The sequence below is a fragment of the Molothrus ater genome, chromosome 7 (assembly GCF_012460135.2).
Source record: "Molothrus ater isolate BHLD 08-10-18 breed brown headed cowbird chromosome 7, BPBGC_Mater_1.1, whole genome shotgun sequence".
Classification (NCBI taxonomy): domain Eukaryota; kingdom Metazoa; phylum Chordata; class Aves; order Passeriformes; family Icteridae; genus Molothrus; species Molothrus ater.
Window position 1 is genome coordinate 625,231 of NC_050484.2, and position 21,158 is coordinate 646,388.

The 21,158-nt window shown below is 45.5% G+C and overlaps 1 protein-coding gene across 1 annotated transcript in view; it reads left to right on the forward strand.

Moving 5' to 3' along the window:
- Nucleotides 1-21,158, forward strand: part of IQCA1 (IQ motif containing with AAA domain 1) — a 106,975-nt gene that overhangs the window by 36,847 nt on the left and 48,970 nt on the right. Inside the window, exon 7 of the mRNA XM_036386745.1 lies at nucleotides 16,075-16,159. Within this exon, the coding sequence (XP_036242638.1) occupies nucleotides 16,075-16,159 (85 nt within the window). The remainder of the gene's footprint in view (nucleotides 1-16,074; nucleotides 16,160-21,158) is intronic.

Consider the following 21,158-nt stretch of genomic DNA (forward strand, 5'->3'; position numbering starts at 1 on the left):
CCTGTATCCCAACAATTAATGCTGGTGAGTGCCTCTGTCCCCTGCCAGGAGGCATTTCTGCAGGACCAGCTTCCATTCAGCATCCCTCTCCCTGAACACAGCCCAGCCTGCTCCCAGGTGCTTTGGGGAGTTTCAAACTCTGGCAGGAACCCCCCAGCACAGGCTGTCCAGGACCCAGCACAAATATCCTGGCAGGCAGAGCCTGCTGAGCTCCTCGCTGCAAGCAGCCATGGCAGTGACTTAAAGACCATCTGTGGGAACTGAAATCCTGCCTCTGGGCTCCCTGCTCAGACAGCCTCCAAGGCTGATTAATTAATATAATTAGGAGATGTAAACATTAATGGGTAATGTTCAAGCCTTTCCTAACACGTTCTTAAAAGCTTCCACTGTGTAGTTATCTGTTGAGTAATTTTGGCAGGCATCTTTAGGGCTGGAGGGAGCAGGGGAATGGAATGCAAATGCTCCACTGGCTCACGGGAAGAGTGAACCAAAGCAAATAACCCACTGGGTTCCTTTAATAGAGGGGAAATAAGTTATCAGAAACAAGAGAATTGTTTGTTTATGGCAGAGGAGAGTGGAGCCAACAGCTCTGCAACCTGTTTTCCCATAGATTGGAATCAACTACCTAACCTGAAAGCCATTTAAAACAAAACAACAACAAAAAACCCCTTCAGGCCTTTCTTGCTTATGGGATCATCTTTTTAGAAGTGTGAACCCCTCTAATTCCAAAGGAGGGGCAGCTGTTATGGAGTCCACCTGCAGTTAATCTACTTTACTGGGTGTCCATGGATTTACAGGAGGCAGGGGACACCTCTGGAAGCTTCTGTGCAGTGGCAGAAGTTGCCTCCTTGAGTGCAAGCTCAGAATTTACGAGTGTGCTGACATTAATGGAGGCAGCTCCATGGCTTTGGGGGGCACCAGCAGGAAGCCCCTGGATTCACCTATTTCCCACACACAGATAAATCTTGGCTTGCAGGTATCTGAAACAGCAAGGCCACTTGAACCCTGGTGTCACATCTCCAGAGAGGCATTGATAAGATCACCAATGCTGCTTTCTAAATCACCACAAACTCCGAGATAACGTTTTATTTCCAGTTTGACACTTGGATTTATGACTGCCACCTCTGTGCAGTGATTGAAAACACATGCAAAGGGCTCTTTGCAATCCTGGATCTTGCTCATTCAACTATCCAAATTTCTAAGGAATGAAAATAAGCTTCTTAAAGCTGCACAGGTGCAAATTGAGCTCCCCAAGGGGTTTTCAACATAACAAGTAATGCTCCTGCACTCTTATTTAATCACCAAGTGCACCAATGCTGCACATAAGCACATCTTCACCAGCTTTCCAAACACTGTGATTCCTTTCCAGATAGACACTCAGCTATCTCAGATCACAAAGCCCTTAGGGATCTTCCCTGACTGAGCTCTCCTTTCCCTGAGAGGTTTTGCATTCACTGGGAAGAGGGTCATGTCCTGATGTTATTTAATTGTCCTCATTCTAAGCAGACTCCCATTGACTTCCACAGGGATTCAGAGAATAAGACATTGTTGCTTTTGAGCCTTTTTCAAGGCTGTTACAGCCAGGCAGAATCACAGTCTTGTTCTCCAAGCAGTTCACCAATGCAAAACCAGGAAAAAACACATTTCGGTGCCGTGGCACTTGGGGCTTTCTGCCTCTGATGGGTTTTTCCCTCAGCACCTTTTGCAGGAATGCTCAGAACTTCCAGCATTTGTGAGCTGATACCCAGCTCTCCATCAGGCAGGATTTGCACTGCACACCTCTTGCCACACGTGCACACAAATGATGCAGAAGCAACATGAAAAGCTCATTCAGATCTCAACAGCCTCACATCAGCAAAGCCACAACAAGCACAGTTCTTCTACAGACCAGGCTCTCCTCAACCTGCTTGCTCCCAAATCCCTTTGCCCAAAAAGGCTTTACCTTTTCCCCACCCCATTCCTGCCCTAGTTTCTGTCTCTGTAGTTTTCAGCTGTAGACCAAAGGCAAGATTGTCCTCAGCCTGTGTGAATTTTTACAGGGATAGCAGAGACATTTCTGTTCCAAAAGGCAGGAGGACCAAAGAGAAAGGTAAAACTCCTGTGAGCAAAAAGATGGGTCCAGTTAAGCATTTTCATTTATTTAGCAAAATTATTGTGCCTTTAACTATATTGATCCATTCTCACAGACCTGCCCATCCTGACCACTGCTCTGTAGGATAACTCCAGGCTTCCAAAGTTTTGATTTGTAGCACTCTAGAAGCAAAACTGACCATTACAAAAAATTGAGGCTAGATTCCCTTTCCTACTTTCTTCAAATGGCTGCAAGTGACCCATGGATACCCACAGTCCACTGACCTTGAGGCTAAGCCTCCTGCTTAGAAAATATTCCCTCCTTTATACATCCAAAAGTCTGGAATCAGCTAAAGTAAATAGCATTAGTCTGAGCTTGCCCATTTGCACACAAGAAAAATAAAATCTGGTGACTAATTAGTTCATTTTCCTAAAGCACTTCATACTCATCTCCATAATACTTAGGAATTAAAAGTCTGAAAATGCAAAGTGTTCCCGACCTAATGCAGCAACCCCCCCAGTGGGATTCCCAAGGACACTTCCCAAACATTAGGTTTATTTGTTGTCATAGATACTCACACAGACACAAACATCAGTGGCACCCAGGGACTCACACTTGCCAGCAGCTTGTTATAATAAAGCTCTACATGTCTGAAAGGCAGGATTGGGTTTTTTTTTCTTTTTTCCCTGGAAAATCCTGCAGGCTGTGCCCGTTCAGTGGGTGTGTTAAGCTGCTCCTCCTCTGTTCCTTTCTCAAGCAGAGTCCTAACACAGCAGGCTGGGTTTCTGAAGGCAGGAACAGAGCAGTGGGGTGTTTCAGACTGATAACTGGGGCCTGATGTTCACCTTGGAGCTGGTTTCTCTTTCAGGAATCCAGCTAGATACCTACTAGGCTTGGCCCAGGGGAGCCTGCTCTGCCATCTGATCTGCTCTTGGTTTAACCAGCAGAGCCTGGTCCTAATCAATGAGAGAGAAAGAAAGGAAGAAGGGAATGAATCCCAAGGGGAAGGGGAAGAGCCCCAGCCCAGCTATTATTTCACTCTACTGTGACAGGGAGAGGTGTCTTCTCCAGCAAGTTAATACAGAGCAGGAGGAAGAAGCAATTTTCCCCACTTCCCCATTTCCAACAAGCAAAGATCTGCTGGGATACAGAAACAAGAAACAGGCGAAGAAAAAAGAGCCAGGAGTCCCACTGGTGCCTGGCAGAAGCACTGAAGAGCCAGTGGCTGGCAGAAGAGAGGTGTTTAATGGGTATTCTGGGAAGAGAAAGACTAAGGGAAAAGCTCAGAACTAGGGAGAATAAAAATGAGCATGAAGCACAGAGCAGTGGCTCCCAAGCTACAGCCCTTGCTCCACAGATGGATCTCTTTTGAGAAGCAAGCAGAGGAGCTTGAAAAGGCATTTTCAGTCTTGGCTCTGTAGAATGCAAAGAAAAAAGGAGGCAAGTGGGGTAAAAAAGAACCGTGGCATGGACTGACACAAGCAGAGCAAAGGGAGAGCAGAAGCAGCCACGAGGAGCTGGAGGGGCAGAATCAGAAGAGAAGGGATGAAAGAGGCATAAAACTGGGGGAAAAAAACCCTATGAGTTACCATTTTGATAAATAGGCACAGTTAGGACCAAAGAGTGACAGAAAATAGGAAGTGTTTCCGAGGCAAAGACAAAAGAGCAGTTCTCAAATGTCAGTGGCAGGTGAATATATTAAAAAAGACTTGATTGCCAAGAGAACAGATTTGACTTGGAGAAGATGAAGGAATCAAGTCATGGCTGGGAATGTGGCTGTGGATGACAGCCTGTTATTCTTTCCCCCAAGAGAAGAAGGATATGTTTCATTCTGAAATCCAGTTGTTTCCCTGTTTTCACTGGCAGGGGCTTTTTCCCACTTTGCACCCTGGGGACCACAGCAGGGGAATGTCTGCTGGAACACGAGGCTGATTCAGGGCACTGTGGCTCCAGTGTGCCAACAGGATTATTTAACAGGCTGCTGACAAGTTCCTCAAGTGCTGAATTCCAAGTGAATTCCACACCCAGCAGAGAAAATTCCAGGCTTACGCTGCAAATCCAAAGAGCAGGAGCTGAGGGGGAAGGAGGACACAGGCAACAGGAGCAGGTTATCCCCTAAACCTCAACATCTCCATGGTGGAATAGCTGGAACAGGCTCTAGGTGACAGCAGAACACTGGCTGCAATCCCAGGGCTGGGAAATATGGCAAGCACACTTGAGACAAAGCTTTTTTAAAAATTATTTGATTATTTCCCTCAAGACTACCAGGCTGCTCCTTTGTTAGCTGGGCAGTGTGGGTTGGTGAGCACCTAGAGAAGCTCTTCCCAGGGAAAAATTCAAATTAAAGCCACTCTCTCCAAATCCTGTACTCAGATTCAAGGCTGAAACGGTTTGATGGCAGTATTTCTGTGGGCAGAGCAAGAACTTGCCTGAAACCTGAGTCATATCCATTCCTTCCAGAGCCAATGTGTTTCAGTTTTACTGGGAATTTCAGCATGGGGGAGATTAGTCAGACTCCATCAAGCAGGTTGTTTTTATTATCCAGGTCAGAGTCCAGGGCTTTTAAGTCATGCTGCATTGCAGCCCTGTGCAGAGACAACAGAAATTCTAATTATTTATAGTCATTTACTCTAAAAACACCCAGCTATTATGGTTTGTGTGCTGTGTCAGGCAGGCTTAGGATCATCCTAGGCTGAATAAAAGACATTTAATGGCATATAAGGGAGTTTAGGTGGCTCTTCTTAGGCTCTACTTGTACAAAATAACTGTATCAACAGTAATAATAACTAAATCAGTAAGATCTTGTGCCAAATACAAATGTGTTTGAATTTCCCCATCCCTGGAAGAGTTCAAGGCCAGGCTGGACAGGGCTTGGAACAGCCTGGGACAGTGGAAGGTGTCCCTGGCCAGGGTATGGAATGAGATGAACTTTAAGGTCCCTCCAACCCAAACTATCCCTTGATTCCACAACTTGAGCAAAGGGTGCAGAAGCATAAAAAAAGCTGGTTCAGTATTTCCTGAGACATTTATGGAATAGCAGGAAACTTCCTGGCCCTGAAATCTGTTCAAATACTCCCCTGTCTTTTCCCAGAGCCCCTTACTGCCTCAGTAATCCTTTGGTGGCTTGGAAAGGAAATTTTCTCTCCTGCTTTGTGTTCCTCATCACACAGGGAAACCAGCTCTAAAACAGCTCTTCCCAGATTTTTTATTTTTTTCTGGAAAGCATCTCTGATCCAGCAGCCAGTCCTGAAGGTGCTGCTTGAAAGCATGGCTGTGAGTTAAAGCCAGTGTAGCTGCAGGACTCCTCCAAGCATTCCAAGGCAAAGCACAATTGTTCCAAAACTCCAGAGCCAGCGCTGTGCCATATGCTAAGGTGTACTTCCATCACAGGCTCAGTTCTCAGGGCTGCTACAGAGAGGGTAACTCCATCCCATGACATCCTCCCACCTCCATCCCCTCCTGAAAAACCCCATCTGACACGTGGCTTTGTCCCTGTCCCTGTCCCTTGTCCCTGTGTGATGCCAGCCTGGCAGCGAGGGTGGGAGCAGCTGATTGCTGCCTCTCCCACGTGTGTGCCTGCATTCCCTTCTGCCCAAATCTCCCCATCCCTTGCCCCAGGGAGCTCTGCTATCCTGCAATGAGGCCATCCCAGACAACTGATGCTCTGCAGAGGCCTGGCAAGCAGCATAGTCACGTCTCCAGGCCTGGAAAACAACACAAAAGATTGAGCAAAGCTGCCCTGCAGGGCTCACCTCCCAACTGCACGTCCCACCCCACCTTGCCTGTTCCACCACTTTGGGGAAATGACCTGTGTTTGGGCTCTCTGCTGCTTCCCAGAGCAAGCTCCAGCTCCAAATTGCCAGAGAATATCCCTTTTAACCCTGGTTTTCCAGCCTCTTTGCCACGTTGCCAGCAACTCTCAGCAGCACCGACCCCATCTACCAAAGAAATTATTTAAAAGCACATTATTAAGCCACCATTTAAATTAACAATAATAAAAAAGCTGCACTTTGTGCTTATTTTTGATTAACTCTGAGTGTACCCCACTGAGTAATGTGCAGAAGGAATCAGTCATTTCGAGAGGCAAAAGGTATTTAATTCTATCAGTCTGCACAATTCCAGCCAATTTTGAGAAACTATGGATCACGCACCAGAGCCATACCAAAGAGGTACAGGATTAGAACATCCCAATTTTTCTCTCCCGAAACTAAAAAGGTGATAGTTAAAGAACCTGGCACCTCCAGGCATTACAGTGTGTTTCTTGGACTGCAGAGATGACTGGGGTTTTGAGCTAAAACTCCTGATAAATGGCTGCTCTTAATACCATGCCTGGCTTAGAGCTGAGCTCATCTGGAATGTTTCTCCTGTTTTTTTCCCACACTTTTAAAATGCCAGAGTAGAGGTTCTAAATTATTTTTCTTTCTAGTGAGCTCTTTGGTTATCAGCATTGGCCAGGAGTGTAAACATCTCTAATTTTATAGATGGGCTCTGCAACATTCTCCTTTTTTCCCTGGTTTTACACCTGATGGGGATTTATTCCAATAAGGCTGCAGAAGCCACTTGGGATGAACATGGAAAAATCAAGCACTGAGACTGCTTTCATCTGCATGAAATTGCCTCAGAATTATCATTAAATAGCTCATTTATGCTTTCACATAAACCACAGAGAACCAGATCTCTTGAAGTGGACAAGGAGCTGTCCCTGGGCCATGAGTGTTCCCTAGGGGACAAGAAGGTCAATGGGATCCTGGGGTGCATCAGGAAGAGCATTCCCAGCAGGTTAGGGGGGGATCCTGCCCCCTGCTCAGCCCTGGGAGGCACCTCTGGGCTGCTGTGTCCACTTCTGAGCTCCTCAGGACAAGAAGCTCCTGGAGGGGTCCAGCAGAGGCTGCAGAGGTGATGAAGGGATTGGAGCATCTCTGAGGAGGAAAAGAGGAGCTCAAGAGTAGCCACAGCAGAGATGGGACCTCTGTAACGTGTATAAATATCCAAAGGGTGGATATTTATATATCTGGATATCCCAGAGCATGGACCAGGCTCTGCTCCTCAATGGGAGGACATGAGGAACAGGCAGATGCTGATGCCCAGGAGTTCCACCTGAGCAGGAGGCAGAAATTCTTCCCTGGGCAGTGACCAAGCAGTGCAACAGAGTGTCCAGGGAGGCTGTGGAGCCCCCCTCACTGGGGATATTCCAGAGCCATCCAGACACAATCCTGTGCCCTGTGCTCTGGGATGACCCTGCTGGAGCAGGGAGGCTGAACCAGACCCTCACTGTGGTCCCTTCCAACCTGACCCATTCTGGGATTCTGAGCAGTGAAAGAGAAAGCAGTGTCTGGTTACATCCCTAAAACCCATTTTCAGCTTCTCCTTTCCCACTGACATTTTCCTGCTGCATCACAAGTGCTTCTCAAGGCAGTTCAGTCTTGGGTGCAAATAGTGATTCCAGTTTTAAATGAAATCTTCAGCCACTCTCCCAAGCAGTGATGCAGTGCCTGATGAGCCTGGTCACACTCTGTCCTTTGGAAACTCCTGAGGTTAAATCATGGTCAGGCAGCACGTCAGGGGCACGGTGATGTGTGAGTGGGACAGCCATGACACAGTGCCTGGACAGCATTTTAATCCTGAGAGGCAAAAAATGAGTTCTGCCAGCCTGGGCTGGATTTCTGCACTGATACCACAGCCATAAGGCAGAGATAGGAATACTGAAATGTGTCTGATGCCACCTTTGATGCCACCTCAGATCCATCCATTTTCATCACACTGCAAAAATTCCATCAATGAAAATCACACTATTTCCCCACAAGCAGGGTTGTCTAATCACCACAGCACTCCTACGTGTCCTCCTTGTTGGAATATTAGATATGTAGTACTGAAAAAAAGGGTGGATCAAAGCACAGAGCTTCTGTGCTCCTCCCAGGCTCCCATTCCCAGTTTTCCAGGCAGATCCAAAGGGTGTCCCTTTGCACAGCACACACAGGGAGTCTGGCACACCCCAGGAGCACTGCATTATCCTCAGTTTTAAGTGATGGGCCATGGCAAAGCAGTGTGGAGCAGCCATGTTAGAGCCTTCTTCCCCTCCTGTAGAGATGCATTTTGGTCCACCTTGACTTCTGAGAAGCAAAAACATTTGCTCAAATTTCTCATAAACAAATCCCATAAAACAAAATGCTCTCTTATACTCTATTTCGTTCCAAATCCCAAAGAAACTTGTGATGTTGGAGGGCAAGTTATTTCTTTTGGCTGGCCTTGCTAGAAAAAAATGGCATGCTTTATTTTCCTCTTTACAGGATTCATGTTTGTTAATAAAGTACTCTTGATTCCCTCTGGCTGACTCTGCAGGAAAACTATTCTTGAAAAGCTCCTAGTCTGGGCTAAAGTAATCTTGCTTAAAACTGCCCATAATTGTTTCAATCCCTTAAGTTGAATGCTGAGCACTGGAAATTCTGCCAAATTTGAGCCAGGATTGGGTGTTCTATGCTGGCAGGATAAGCTGACCAAAGGTAAGGAATTCAGTAAATGCAGGGGGAATTTGACCTGGTGTTTCTTTGAGCCAGCTTCTGTATTTCTGACCTTGCTCTGAAGAGAGTGGAGAGACATGAGAAGATCAAACCAGATGAGAGTTTAATGGGAGCTATTCCATCAGTGAGGCCCCAGCCCTGGAGCAGCCCCTGGGGGCAGCTCTCCTGCTCAGCCAGGGCTGCTCTCCTGCTCAGCCAGGGCTGCTTACCCTGCTCTCCTGTTCAGCCAGGGCTGCTCACCTGCTCAGCAAGGACTGTTCTCCTGCTCACCCAGGGCTGCTCACCCTGCTCTCCTGTTCATCAAGAGCTGCTTACCCTGCTCAGCCAGGGCCGCTCACCCTGCTCTCCTGTTCAGCCAGGGCTGCTCACCCTGCTCTCCTGCTCACCCAGGGCTGCTTACCCTGTTCAGCCAGGGCTGCTCACCCTGCTCTCCTGCTCACCCAGGGCTGCTCTCCTGCTCAGCAAGGGCTGCTCACCCTGCTCTCCTGTTCAGCCAGGGCTGCTCTCCTGTTCAGCCAGGGCTGCTAACCCTGCTCTCCTGCTCACCCAGGGCTGCTCACCCTGCTCTCCTGCTCAGCAAGGACTGCCCACCCTGCTCACCCTGCTCTCCTGCTCAGCAAGGACTGCCCACCCTGCTCACCCTGCTCTCCTGCTCAGCAAGGACTGCCCACCCTGCTCACCCTGCTCTCCTGCTCAGCAAGGACTGCCCACCCTGCTCACCCTGCTCTCCTGCTCAGCAAGGACTGCTCACCCTGCTCACCCTGCTCTCCAAAGGCTGGAGTCAGCCACCAGGAAGCTGACACTGGAAAGAAGCCTGGGGACAGCCAGACTGGCAAAGAGGGGGAGCAGCCCTTCATCCTCGGAGGAAGGCAGCTCTGGTAAACACAGGGTGATCAACAACTCCAAAAGAGTTTCCTTCTCCAAAGGAAACACACTCGAGGAATTCCAGAGCTAGAAGACCAAGCGTGGGGTACTGCTGGATCTCAATTTTCCCTCCAGGGGCAGGCATGGGACATCCAGGTGTCCTCAGATCCATCAGGAGATGCTTTCAATGTTATTCCACACCTTGCAGCTCTGCCCAAAGCTGTTCTGCACTGCAAGAGTCAAGCCAAAAACCCTAAATAACCTTCCAGGGATCTGCTTTCCAGCCCCTTTAATCTTCCCATTTCCATGCTTGGTGGGTACATTGAGTGTTCTCTAGGTTAGTCTGAGCCTTCAGCACAGCTTGGTTGGTACCAGCTCTTGCCAAGCAGTTCAGTTCTATCAGCCAGGATGTGATTTCTCCCAATCCTCAGTTAATTCAAATGGGAGCTCTGAGAAAACTTTGGGCAACAATTTTTGAGTGTGGAGGGTCATGCAAAATCAGAGCACCAGAACGTTTCATCAGTGTCAATATTGCAAAGTTTTTCTTCTGATTGTAGCAGGTTTTCTTTTAATTTAAGCTAATATTGGAAGGATAAGTGGCTTTGGTTTTCCTTGGCATTATTCATGCCCAAGCTGCCTTTTATTCCCATTCAAAAACCTAGGAGCCATTTGCAGTGCTATCATCCATGTCTCCAATTATCTCAAGGAGAAAAACCTAATCCCATTTTAAACCAGCAATGATTTGTCAGAATTTTGAAGAGAAAAAAAAAAAAAAATTGAAAAATCCTTTTCCCTCGTGGTTTTACAGCAGGAATCAGGATAAACCAGGAGTCCTGGCAGAGACAGCTCATGCCCCAGCCCACCTGAAGGGGAACAGAGATTCCCATTTTTCCATTACATTAATTACTTATTGCTATCCCAAAAAGAGCAGAAGGATCCTTGGAAAGGTAATAACCTCATGACAAAGCATACAGACTCTTTTGCTGTAAGAACTCAAGCAGCTTATGAACAACTGCACTGGGTCAGCCAAAGGTCTACCTTTCCTGGCCAGTAACACCACATGTAATAAAACTATCAGGGAGAATTACCACATTCCTCATTTAGCTCTGTCCCCTCCAACAACTGTTCCCAACTATTACTTGGCTTTGAAGTTCCCTTCTCCCATTTCAGATCTAAGGCAGGCACTGAGGACCCAAAAGACCATTCTAATTATGATAGTTACTATAATAAAGGATATCACCTTTCCCCACAAACCTTGCCTCCTCATTCCTCCATGGGAATGCTTTCCCTTGCACATTGTTGGCCTCACTACACTTGATCTTCAATTTTCAAAGCTGAATATTTATGCAGAACAATAAAGTTTCTGATCCTCCAATTACCCTGCACTGAAATGCTTCCATGCATAACAAGCACACGTACAAGTAAACACTGGGAGGATCAGGACCTGAGATAAAACATCAGTTGTAATGTTGCCTGTGTCCAAACTCATTAAAGATGATAAGAAGCCCGTGGACATCAATCTCACTTTAGAAGTAATTCTGTATTTGCCCAGGTTATTTTTTCTGGAAGTGATTTTCAAAGAGCTAAAGAGATCACAAATACAAAAGGGAAAAAAAAGCACCACAGCAAAGACACCTAAAATAAACCAGCACTGCTATTTAAGCAGTCTGAGAGAATCCATATCAGGTGGGATTACAGAAACAGGCAAGAACTACACAACTGAGGAGGGTTTTATTTCCTTAAAGAGCTCCCCCCTCTTTGTGTCCCTTTTCTACACAGAACACCCCTGTGTCCCTCCACTCAGAGCCTTCACCATCATTCATGCCTCCTCTTCTGCACACAGCCCACATCTTTTCTTCCCCTGAGAAGAGTTAAACACTCTTGTTCCTCCAAAGAACAATTTATTTTTCCTGACAAGGCCTTTTATGCAATTAGCTGGAGAAGCCCTAGCCAAAAAGAAAGAATAACACATGTAAAACCACACCAGAGAACAGAGTAGGTAGGAACTTGTTGAGTCTATTACCAGACAAAATGTTTAAATCAATGGTGTGCTCTCATAAATCAAAAGCCATATTTAGTCCTAGCTATAACCATCCCTGAGCAATGTGGAATAGAGAGAAAACACTTTAGAACAAATTTGAAGCTCCTAAACGAGGACGGGAGGAAGCAGCAGATGAGACAAGCACAGTGCAGGGTCATCTCCCAGACAAAGAATTTATTGTACAGGTGAGAATGGAGGTGCCACAGCATCGAGGGCTGAGCAGAGCCTGCCAATCACCCCGACTTGTCCCAGTCTGGTGGTGATTTGGAGACATTGCAGAACCATTTGAACCTAGTTAAAACTTGAACATTTATGTGGGGTTTGTGCTGTACAAATATTGAGCCCAGAAGAGCCAGAACTCTTTGCTACAGATCACAGACAAAAGGATTTGCACTGCAGACCATAAAAGATCATTCTTTTTCAATTACACTTGACAGGTCTGAGTTATTGTAAGAGGAATAGGTTTGGAGCAGTAACAGTGAACCAGAGAGCATAATGTAATTTGAGAAACAGCACAAAAACCTCATCACATCCTTTTCCTTTTCAGCTGGGAGTGCAAGATTGTATCTTTTCACCCCTCCATCCTTGTTCATCCCTTTACTCTTCCACTTGAGCTGCTTTGATTCAGATTTAGGGCCCCCATTCATCCCAATTAGATGGCTTTTCTGTAAAGCTGCTTTCCAACCCCTGCTCTGCCTCTGTTGACAGGATTTCAGTGCTTTCCAGAAAAGTGATGGATTTCTCAAATAGCACAATTTCTAAAGGTCCCTTCTTCAACAGCATCCTCCTCAGCACAGAAACCTTGAGCAGTTGTGTTATAGCAGTGGCTCTGACCCAAAGAAGGATCTTTTTGCCTGCTGTGAGCTCCAGCGCTCCTCATTTTTATTTGCAGCAGTGCAAGCAGAGGCTGCTGCTCGGTGCCTGGGAACAGAAAACGAGGAGCAGGTCACCCCTAGGAGCCATCCTCAGCTCCCTGCCTGCAGGCTTTGGGCTCCTGAGGGCCTCCCCAGGCTGCTGCTGGGGTTTGTCTCACAAGGCGGAGGTTTCTTCCTAGCCCTGTCCTTCCATCTCTCCTTCTTTACTCTGTTCAGCCACTGAGTCCAGTCCCACCATGGGATTTTATAAACTTCATTTGTTCCTTCACGCAATTGGTTTTTGCTGGAACTGTGTCCTCCCCAAGAAATCCAGGACAATTTGCTTCTGCTTTTGCTTGCAGTGCTTAGCACGTTGTCAGCACTCCCACTGAAGCAATCACACTGAAAATAAGAGTTGCTTCTTCCAGTTCTGGCATTTACACATTTTTATGAGACGCTGGAAAAGTACAGTTGGATATTTTTCCCCCTTGCAAATGCTGAGACAGTAATAAGTAACAGATTCACAGAGTTCTGACTCGGATCTAGGTGTCTCTGACATGTACCATGTCTTTCAAATATATTACACACTCTAATGCTCCTGTTATCAAGAGCTTAAGCTTTTTACATCCTCCTCTCCCCATCAGCAGTGGAACCAGGGAGGATTCTCATCACAAAGCTCCCCTGCACACTTCCCACAAAACAAAGCAGTCTGCTGGGGCTCCAGTTGGGAGCAACTTCTTGCATCATCTGGGATCATTTTCTTACACTATTATTACCTCTAATCACCAATACTTCAATGTTTCTAGGAAGTTTCAAAAGGGGAAGGCGGTTAAAAATTATTTGAACAAATAATATTGTGAAGCAAGCTCAGAATCCCTCCAGAGTGTTTGGGACCTCCTCCTAATTCAAGAGCTGTTCATGGGACATGCCTGGTGGGACCCTCTTCAGCCCTAGATGGAGTGTACCTTATCTGATGGCACAAAGATATAAGAATTTAAAATTATAGAGTGGTTTGGGTAAGAAGGGACTTTGAACACCATTTAGTCCCACCCCACACCTTCCACTGTCCCAGGTTGCTCCAAGCCACATCCAACCTGGCCTGGGACACTTCCAAAGTTGGGGGGCAGCCACAGCTTCCCTGGCTGCTCATTTTATTCTGGTGTTTCCAACTGCAAACCAAAGAATTTAGGTCCAGTTGAGTCCAAATGAACATCCTAAGATAAATGCCCGAGACAACCCATTGCGATGGCTCTGAGTAGAACGCTGCCAGAAAGTGAAGGGGGAATGAAAATTGAGATTCATTATGTTTAAAGTGGACTTTTGACCAGGAAGATGAATGGCTGCATTTTTCTGGGCAGATTTACAGGCCAAATGAATCCCTGGTTTAACCTCTGAACTCGGAGGGTTTCATAAAGGGAGGAATTTGCCTATTGGGGGTCACATGTGTGAATTCCCAGGCATTACAAGATTGAAGCTGTGGTCATTTCAACCTAGAAGAGAAAGAGGAAAACCCACAAGAGGGTGGGTAGGGAAATAAGATTTAAGAGTGCTGCTTCCAGACCATCAGACAGCAATGGATACACTCAAGAAAAAAGCAGATGCCCTGGATGAATTAGAACATCAAACTGTTTGGTACTCTCTGCTCTCAGATCACTGATGACCATGGAAAATCACATCCTGCAGTGCCCTCAGCCAGAAAATCCCAGCTATCCCTGACTGCTCAGTAAATGCCTGACCCTCTTTCCTTGGAAAATCCCAGCTATCCCTGACTGCTCAGGAAATGCCTGACCCTCTTTCCATGGAAAATCCCAGCTATCCCTGACTGCTCAGGAAATGCCTGACCCTCTTTCCATGGAAAGATGGACACTGTCTTCTCCTCTCCTCGTTTTTTAACATAAGCACCTGCTGAAGTTGCTACCAACAAAAGGTGAGAGGAGCCACATCACCCCAAGCAACTGCACCAGCTCAGAGGAGGAGAATCCCACAGAAAATACAGATTATAAACCAGAAAACCCTTCCCAATTTCAGAATATGGTAGAATTTCTACAGCACTCAGATATACCCAGCATACATCCCCAAAGGTAAATATCACAGGATGGTTTGGGTTGGAGGGAACCTTAAAAAGAATTTCATTCAAACCCCCCAGCATCTCCAAGAGCTGTAAATGATTTAAAAGTGAAAAAGGGAGTACAAATACCAAATGTAACATGAATAAATATAGGCAGCTGGCCCTGGTATCATGTTCAGTGGGCTCCCAGCTGATTCTTCACCCACAGTGCATTTGCCTTTCCTTCCTCCCAGCTGGCACTGAGGTAGCAACAACCTCAATTACAAATTTTGGGAAGTTTTTTACTGTTACCAGACTTGTAGCAGCATTTAAGGCTTCAGTTAACATAAAACTGAGCTATTTGCTGGCTGTCTGTAAAAAATGGAACACAAGCTAACATTAAATAATAGATCAGGCAGGGTTTTGAGGCCAAAATCCCATTCTTAATGGATTTTTAAAAAACACACTGACAAGCACAGCCCTTTGTTGATGCAGGCTGGTTTCTGGGAATGCAGTGACCAAAGATTTGCATCTGTTTGCATGTAGAACTTGTAACTGTGGAACAAGCCAGAGCTCCCAAGCACAGATGAATGTTTGTTGATTCTGCCCTAATTGGTGTTGCATTAATAGCAGCAAGAGATCCCAACCCTACACGTGGTGCTTCAGAAACAGAACAGATGCTCTGTTCCAATGATCTCAGCTTAAAACTGAGCCTGCAGCTTAACACCAGCCTAGCAAAGTCCCTTAAGGTACCAGTTGTTTTTAAAAAAAATGAAAACATTTTTAGGAATGGTGTTGACCTTTCTGAGCTCTTTTCTTCTCCAGGGAAATTTAATTTCATTTAGAGGAAATATAACCATGCTGTTTGAAAGTATCACAAGGGTTTTTCTGCACTGTCAGAATTTTCTTTGGAACAGAAAAATCTTCCTGATATTACCAAATAAACAGAAAATCTTACAAATATATTCCACCAAGCAACAAAAGGGAAAGAAGTTAAAGGGTTTTATCAGTATAAATGGCCTTGGGGCTGAAATTATTTTCTATATCTTTTAATCCCTTTCTGAAAGGTCTGGAAGCTCCCTGTGTTACCCATGAAACCTTCCCACAGTCACCAACTGCCCCTTCCCAGCTTCCATCATCACCAAGTCTACTGGAAATTTAGGAGTGGTAATCCTCACATTTAGAGATTAAATCCTGATTTAAGCAAAATAACTCTTTGAGAAAAAAGAAAAACAACAAAAACAAACTGGATGTTGAAAGCAGAGAGTTGGGCTATGAACATGAATTAATGTAAAATACCATAATAGCCATTCCCAGAACGATCTGGGTTGGAAGAGACCTTAAAGCTCATCCCATTCCCCTCTTGCCATGGGCAGGGACACCTTCCACTGTCCCAGGGTGCTCCCAGCCCTGTCCAACCTGGCCCTGGCCACTTCCAGGTACAAACATTTTAATCTCCATCTCTCAGCTAGGCAGGAATCTGCAGTTTTAGAAATTTCCCTGAGAATCTGCAGTTTTTGTTGGGCCATGGGATAAGAGACATGGATTGGTAACTGTCTTAATGAACTTACAGGACAGAAACCACTGCCATAAGAAGCTTTCCAGCTATCTAACATCTTTATCAACCAGGGGAAAAATGATGAATTCTAATTCCTCTTCCACTTTTGTTTCCCCCACAGGCATGTCACAGGCAGGTTTCCTGACTATCCCCCTGAGAAGACAGGTGGTTCCAAGGCTATTATTATTGAAAAACATCCAGAGGAGGTACTGTCCCTCTTTTAGTGAAAAAAACCTCATGGTGTTGGAGAAGGATTTGCTACAAAACATGTCTGTTTATTTAAGTAGCAATTTTCCCTAACAGTGGCTCCAGTTCTCCAAGACCCTTATGGTTAAAAGCTTTTTGTTGCAAATATAAGAATGAAGTTTTTTCCCAGGGTGTTTTCATCAGGTGCTAAAATCTGTTCCCTTTTGAGCTGTGCAGCCACTTAATCACCACTGAAGGTGCTCAGGTGATGGGAAAGTAGAGAGCAGCAGCAGAGGAGAGTTTCCAGTGCAGGCAGGGCTAAGCCTTGATTTACTGCCAAGGCTCATTAAGCAAATTGAACATCCCAGCTAAGGAAGTATCTCAGTTTATCTTGTGTGTTGTAGGTTGTTTTTCCTGGTAAATCCCTCTCCTGATTTCTCTGGCTAATGGAAGTGGCTGATAATCTCTTCCTCTGATCACTGGGTGTCACACAGGGAAAGTGATTAAGCCCAGCTGAAGGCAGTGCTGAGCCCTTGGAGCCTTTCCCACCCATCCCGAGGAGCCAAGGGGGTCATGGCTCTGGTGGGGGAGAACAGGAAGCAGGATTTGGCCCCTGAGTCAAGCACTGTGCTGGCCTAGCAAAACTTAAGAGGTCAAAACCCAAATTCTGTGGTCCTGAAAGCCCCACCCCTGAGATTGTTGCATGATTTTTCTGCAACTGGTGCTCTAACACAGGCATGGTAAAAGAGGATTTTTATAGAATCACAGAATGGTTTGGGTTGGAAGGGATGTAAAAATCCTCTCATTACAGCCACCCTGACACCTCCCACTAGCCCAGGTTGCTCAGAGCCCCATCCAGGCTGGCCTTAAATGCTTCCAGGATGAAGAATTTTGGATCCAGTCCTCCCTGGGATCTCTGTGTGGTTTGGGGGGGATGTAAGGACAGCACAGAGCACAGCACTAACCATCAGCTAGCTTTGCTAAAAACACAGGAAAACTGCTACAAAGAGCTCCCTGTGCCCCACTAAAACTGAGTTTGGGGCATGCTCCTGCTTTTAGCCAAGCTCAGGGGCTAAACCCTGCTGGGCTCTGCTCTGCTGTGTGGAGTTTGTGAGGTCCCTAGGACGAGGTGAGAGATGAGAATCTGACTCCATGTTCTCAGAAGGCTGATTTATTATTCTATTCTATTCTATTAATATTATAGAATGCTATACTAAAACTCTACTAAAGAAAGAGAAAGGATACATCAGAAGGCTTAGCAAGAATGAAATAATAAAAACTCATGCATGACTGACTCCTCAGAGTCTGACACAGCTGGCTGGGATTGGTCATTAATTAATAGCAATTCACATGGAACCAATCAAGCATTCACCTGTTGGTCAACAGTGTCCAGACCACATTCCAAAGCAGCAAACACAGGAGCAGCAAGCAGATAATTGTTGTTTTCATTCCTCTCTGAGGCTTCTCAGCTTCCCAGGAGAGGAAATCCTGTGAAATGATTCTTCAGAAAATGTGACAGTGACACTGCTGTTCAGGCAGGCAGAGGGAAGGAGACCCTCAGTGGAGTTTTCAGCCTCTAAAGCAGAAACTCCTGCCAGAGTCCAGAAGGTTTTGATGGGAGCCACCCAGCAAGTGGGGCTGACTGCTGGGGAAGGGTTTGGGGGATGTGGTGCCAAATAGAGCTGCCAGCATCAAGGATTAACACAGATGGGGAAGAAAACACAGCAAGGAATTATTCTGAGCAACACTGGATATGGAGGTAGATTGTGGAGAAATGGGTTTAACCTCCCTGTCAATGCTCCTTGCTTTCAATTCCCACCTTCAGCTGCTTTGTTGCCTTTGCTGAGCATCTGCTTTTTCTTTGCATAGAAAAATGGAAGCCAAAAGTCTGGAGAGGTTGTTTTAACTGCTTGTTTTCCCTGCACTCTGGAAAAAAAAAACCTTCCTCTATTTTCCTAACAAATTTTCACTAGCAATTATCTGATTTTCACCAATTTTGGGGCCTCATTTTTTCTCCCTTTTTAGCCAGCAGAATGTGTGTCACAGCCTCAAGAGATCTCCCCAGTGCAGCTGGCCAGAGAAAGTTCAGTGCAATCATGATTTTACCTGAATGTCAGACAAGTAAAACATTTTTTGTTCCACTGAGTCAGCTGCATATTAAAAAAATCCCTGAGGCCACTGGGTTTGTTCCACACACTGGTCTACTGGGCAACATAGGGAAGGAAATCCTGGCCCCATGGAAGCTGATGGGAGTTCTGTCCTTGACTCCAGGGGGGACAGGAGTTCACCTCTTGTCTCAATGAGCTCCTGGATGAGCAGGGGTTGGTTACTCCCATGTCAAACTCCATGAAAAATCAAGACTGAGCCGTATTTAAAAAGGGAGCATTTTATAAGTCTTTAGTAAAGACACTTTGGGGAAAATAAAATACAAATTAATCACTTCACGAACCATTGCTGCATTATTATGCATTCTATATTTCTTGATCCTTTGACAACCCTGACCTTACTTGACTTTGTGATGTAGCTGGCCTTCTGCACAAACTGCTTCCATGACATTTTACAAATACCTTTCCAAAGACATCCCCAGTGCACAGCACTTGGTGCTTCAGTCAGAAAAAGAAGTGCTGTCCCTCAAAAAGAAGCTTTTTCTCTACTTTACTTGCTCTTCAAGAGAAATTTAACATTCCAGGACATTGGTGTAATCTCCCTGCATCTGTTCCAGATTTCTGTCCCTAATGGTTTTTTATGTTTTGCTCCACAGATAATCATCAGTTGTGACAATTTTTAGCTTTGCCCTTATCCTGCTGCCAACAAAATTATGATCTTTCCCTGTAGCTCATTAAGTCTCATCACCATGAAAATAAGCCAAGAGAGTTGCCATTTCACAGGCACTTCCTCCTCTCCCAGCTCCTCATTTCCAATATTAAATAGCATTGAAAAACAAAAATAAAGATGTCAGAGAAGGACTAAAAACCTTAAAATATTCTGAATATTTCTAGTTAACCATGCAGGAGGGAAACTCTACTTGGCCTCTGTTAAATTACACAACACTTAAAATACTCAACTACAGACAGCAATCTACCTACCCCCAAAAAACACACCAAAAATCCTCCATAAAGAAGAAACATTTCCTAGATTCCAACAAAACTTCTTTCTGTAGAGTTAATATTCCAAGAGAGGAATTTTCCTTCCAGGAACACTGGGCTGTGTCCCTGTGAAGTGTTAGAGCCAGGCTCTGAGGCTGCTCTCACCTGCACAGCTGGAGACCCAGCATTCCCAAACTCACTCTAGCCCTGCTTTTCTTTTGGGCCCACAACTCTAAAAGGCAAGAAGTTCAAGTAAGGTTTTCTTTCAAGGAAGAAGGGAAGGTTTTATTCCTGAAGAAGAACTTTTACCCAAGCCAACACCAAAACTTCCTGAGTCTGAGGACAGCAGAACAAGTGAGTCCTGCTGGCAGCTGGAAGTTTTCTTATTCTTGGCTCATACAAACCAGCATTAGACACTTTCATTCACAGGCTACACTCTGGTTTAGTGCCCAGTTCTTCCCCTGCCTCCAAAAGAAAGGAGATTTGCACTGCAAGACATTAGAAACTGATATAGGAATACAAAAGTCAATTCAACTTTCATGGAGCATCAGTTTTAAAGGAAAATGTCTTTTCAGCCACTGAAGAAAATATTACTGGAGAAGAATCATCACTGGTACAACAGGAGTTCTAGGAAAGACTGGGAAAAAATACAAAGAGGCTAAAATTCATCTGCTCCTACTGAAACACAGTCGCTTCCTCAGTATTAAGAGTTTGCTAACTACTTTCTGTATCATTTCAAAACCAGACAACCTAGCAAAGAAAAGGGGAGTCCAAAACAACTTAAGAAAACATCTACTTCTCTTTCTACAATGAAGTTTTCTCCAGAGCAAAAAAACCCAAAAAACCCTACACTAAAATGTGGGTGAATTGCCTGCTCATCTCAAACTAACATTTGCTTGCCATTCCCTTTCTTCCCTCCTGTTTTGTCAGATTGTTCAGGCATCTTCTTGCTGTGATATTTTCTGGGTTCCCAGGATGAAGGAGGAATTGAGAATCTGACTCCATGTTCTCAGAAGGCTGATTTATTATTTTATTTCATTATATTATATTATATAAAAGAATGCTATACTAAACTATACTAAAGAAAGGATACAGACAGAAGGTTTAACAAGAATGAATAATAAAAACTTGTGACTGACTCAGAGAGTCTGACATAGCTGGACCATGATTGGTCATTAAGTAAAAACAATTCACATGGAACCAATGAAACATGTTGGATAAGCAATCTCCAGACCACATTCCAAAGCAGCAAAACACAGGAGAAGCAATCAGATAATTGTTGTTTTCATTCCTCTCTGAGGCTTCTCAGCTTCCCAGGAGAAGAAATCCTGGCTGAGGGATTTTTCAGAAAATGTGACAGTGACACCTTGCAGCTGGAGTGGAAGTGGTTCTGCATAAAAGAGCAGAAGCCACTCAAGGTTGGACACATAGCTTCCCCCAGCTCTGCAATCCTGGAGCTGCTTGGAGCAGAGCTGGAGGAGCTGCAGCAAGGCCAGGCACAAGGACACTTAAGCTGCTCAGTGCCTTGTTTATGCCCAGCAGGTTGATGAGAACACAAACTCTGGCTCACCCCTTCCAGCATCACTGCTCTGTGCAGGAACATGAAAGCAGATCAGTGCACTCAGAGTGTGGACGCACTGAAATTCTGCCTGCAGAATGGCCCTCCTGCAAACAGGGACCTTCTGTCAATCCCATGTGTGTGTGCAGGTATCCTGCTGGACAGAGATGCTGGGGATGGTTCTGCTTCCCCTCTGCAGGCAGAGCAGAGCAGAGCAGAGGTGCCAGGGCTGGGTTCTGGCTGTGTAGGAGCACTGCAGTAAAGGATACACTCTGAGTAGCTGTGTTGGTTTTGGATCCAACAGGCCTGCTGGGACACTAAAAAGCTATTCTGAACTCCAGTCAATCTGTTAATCTATCCCAGGGAATGAAATGC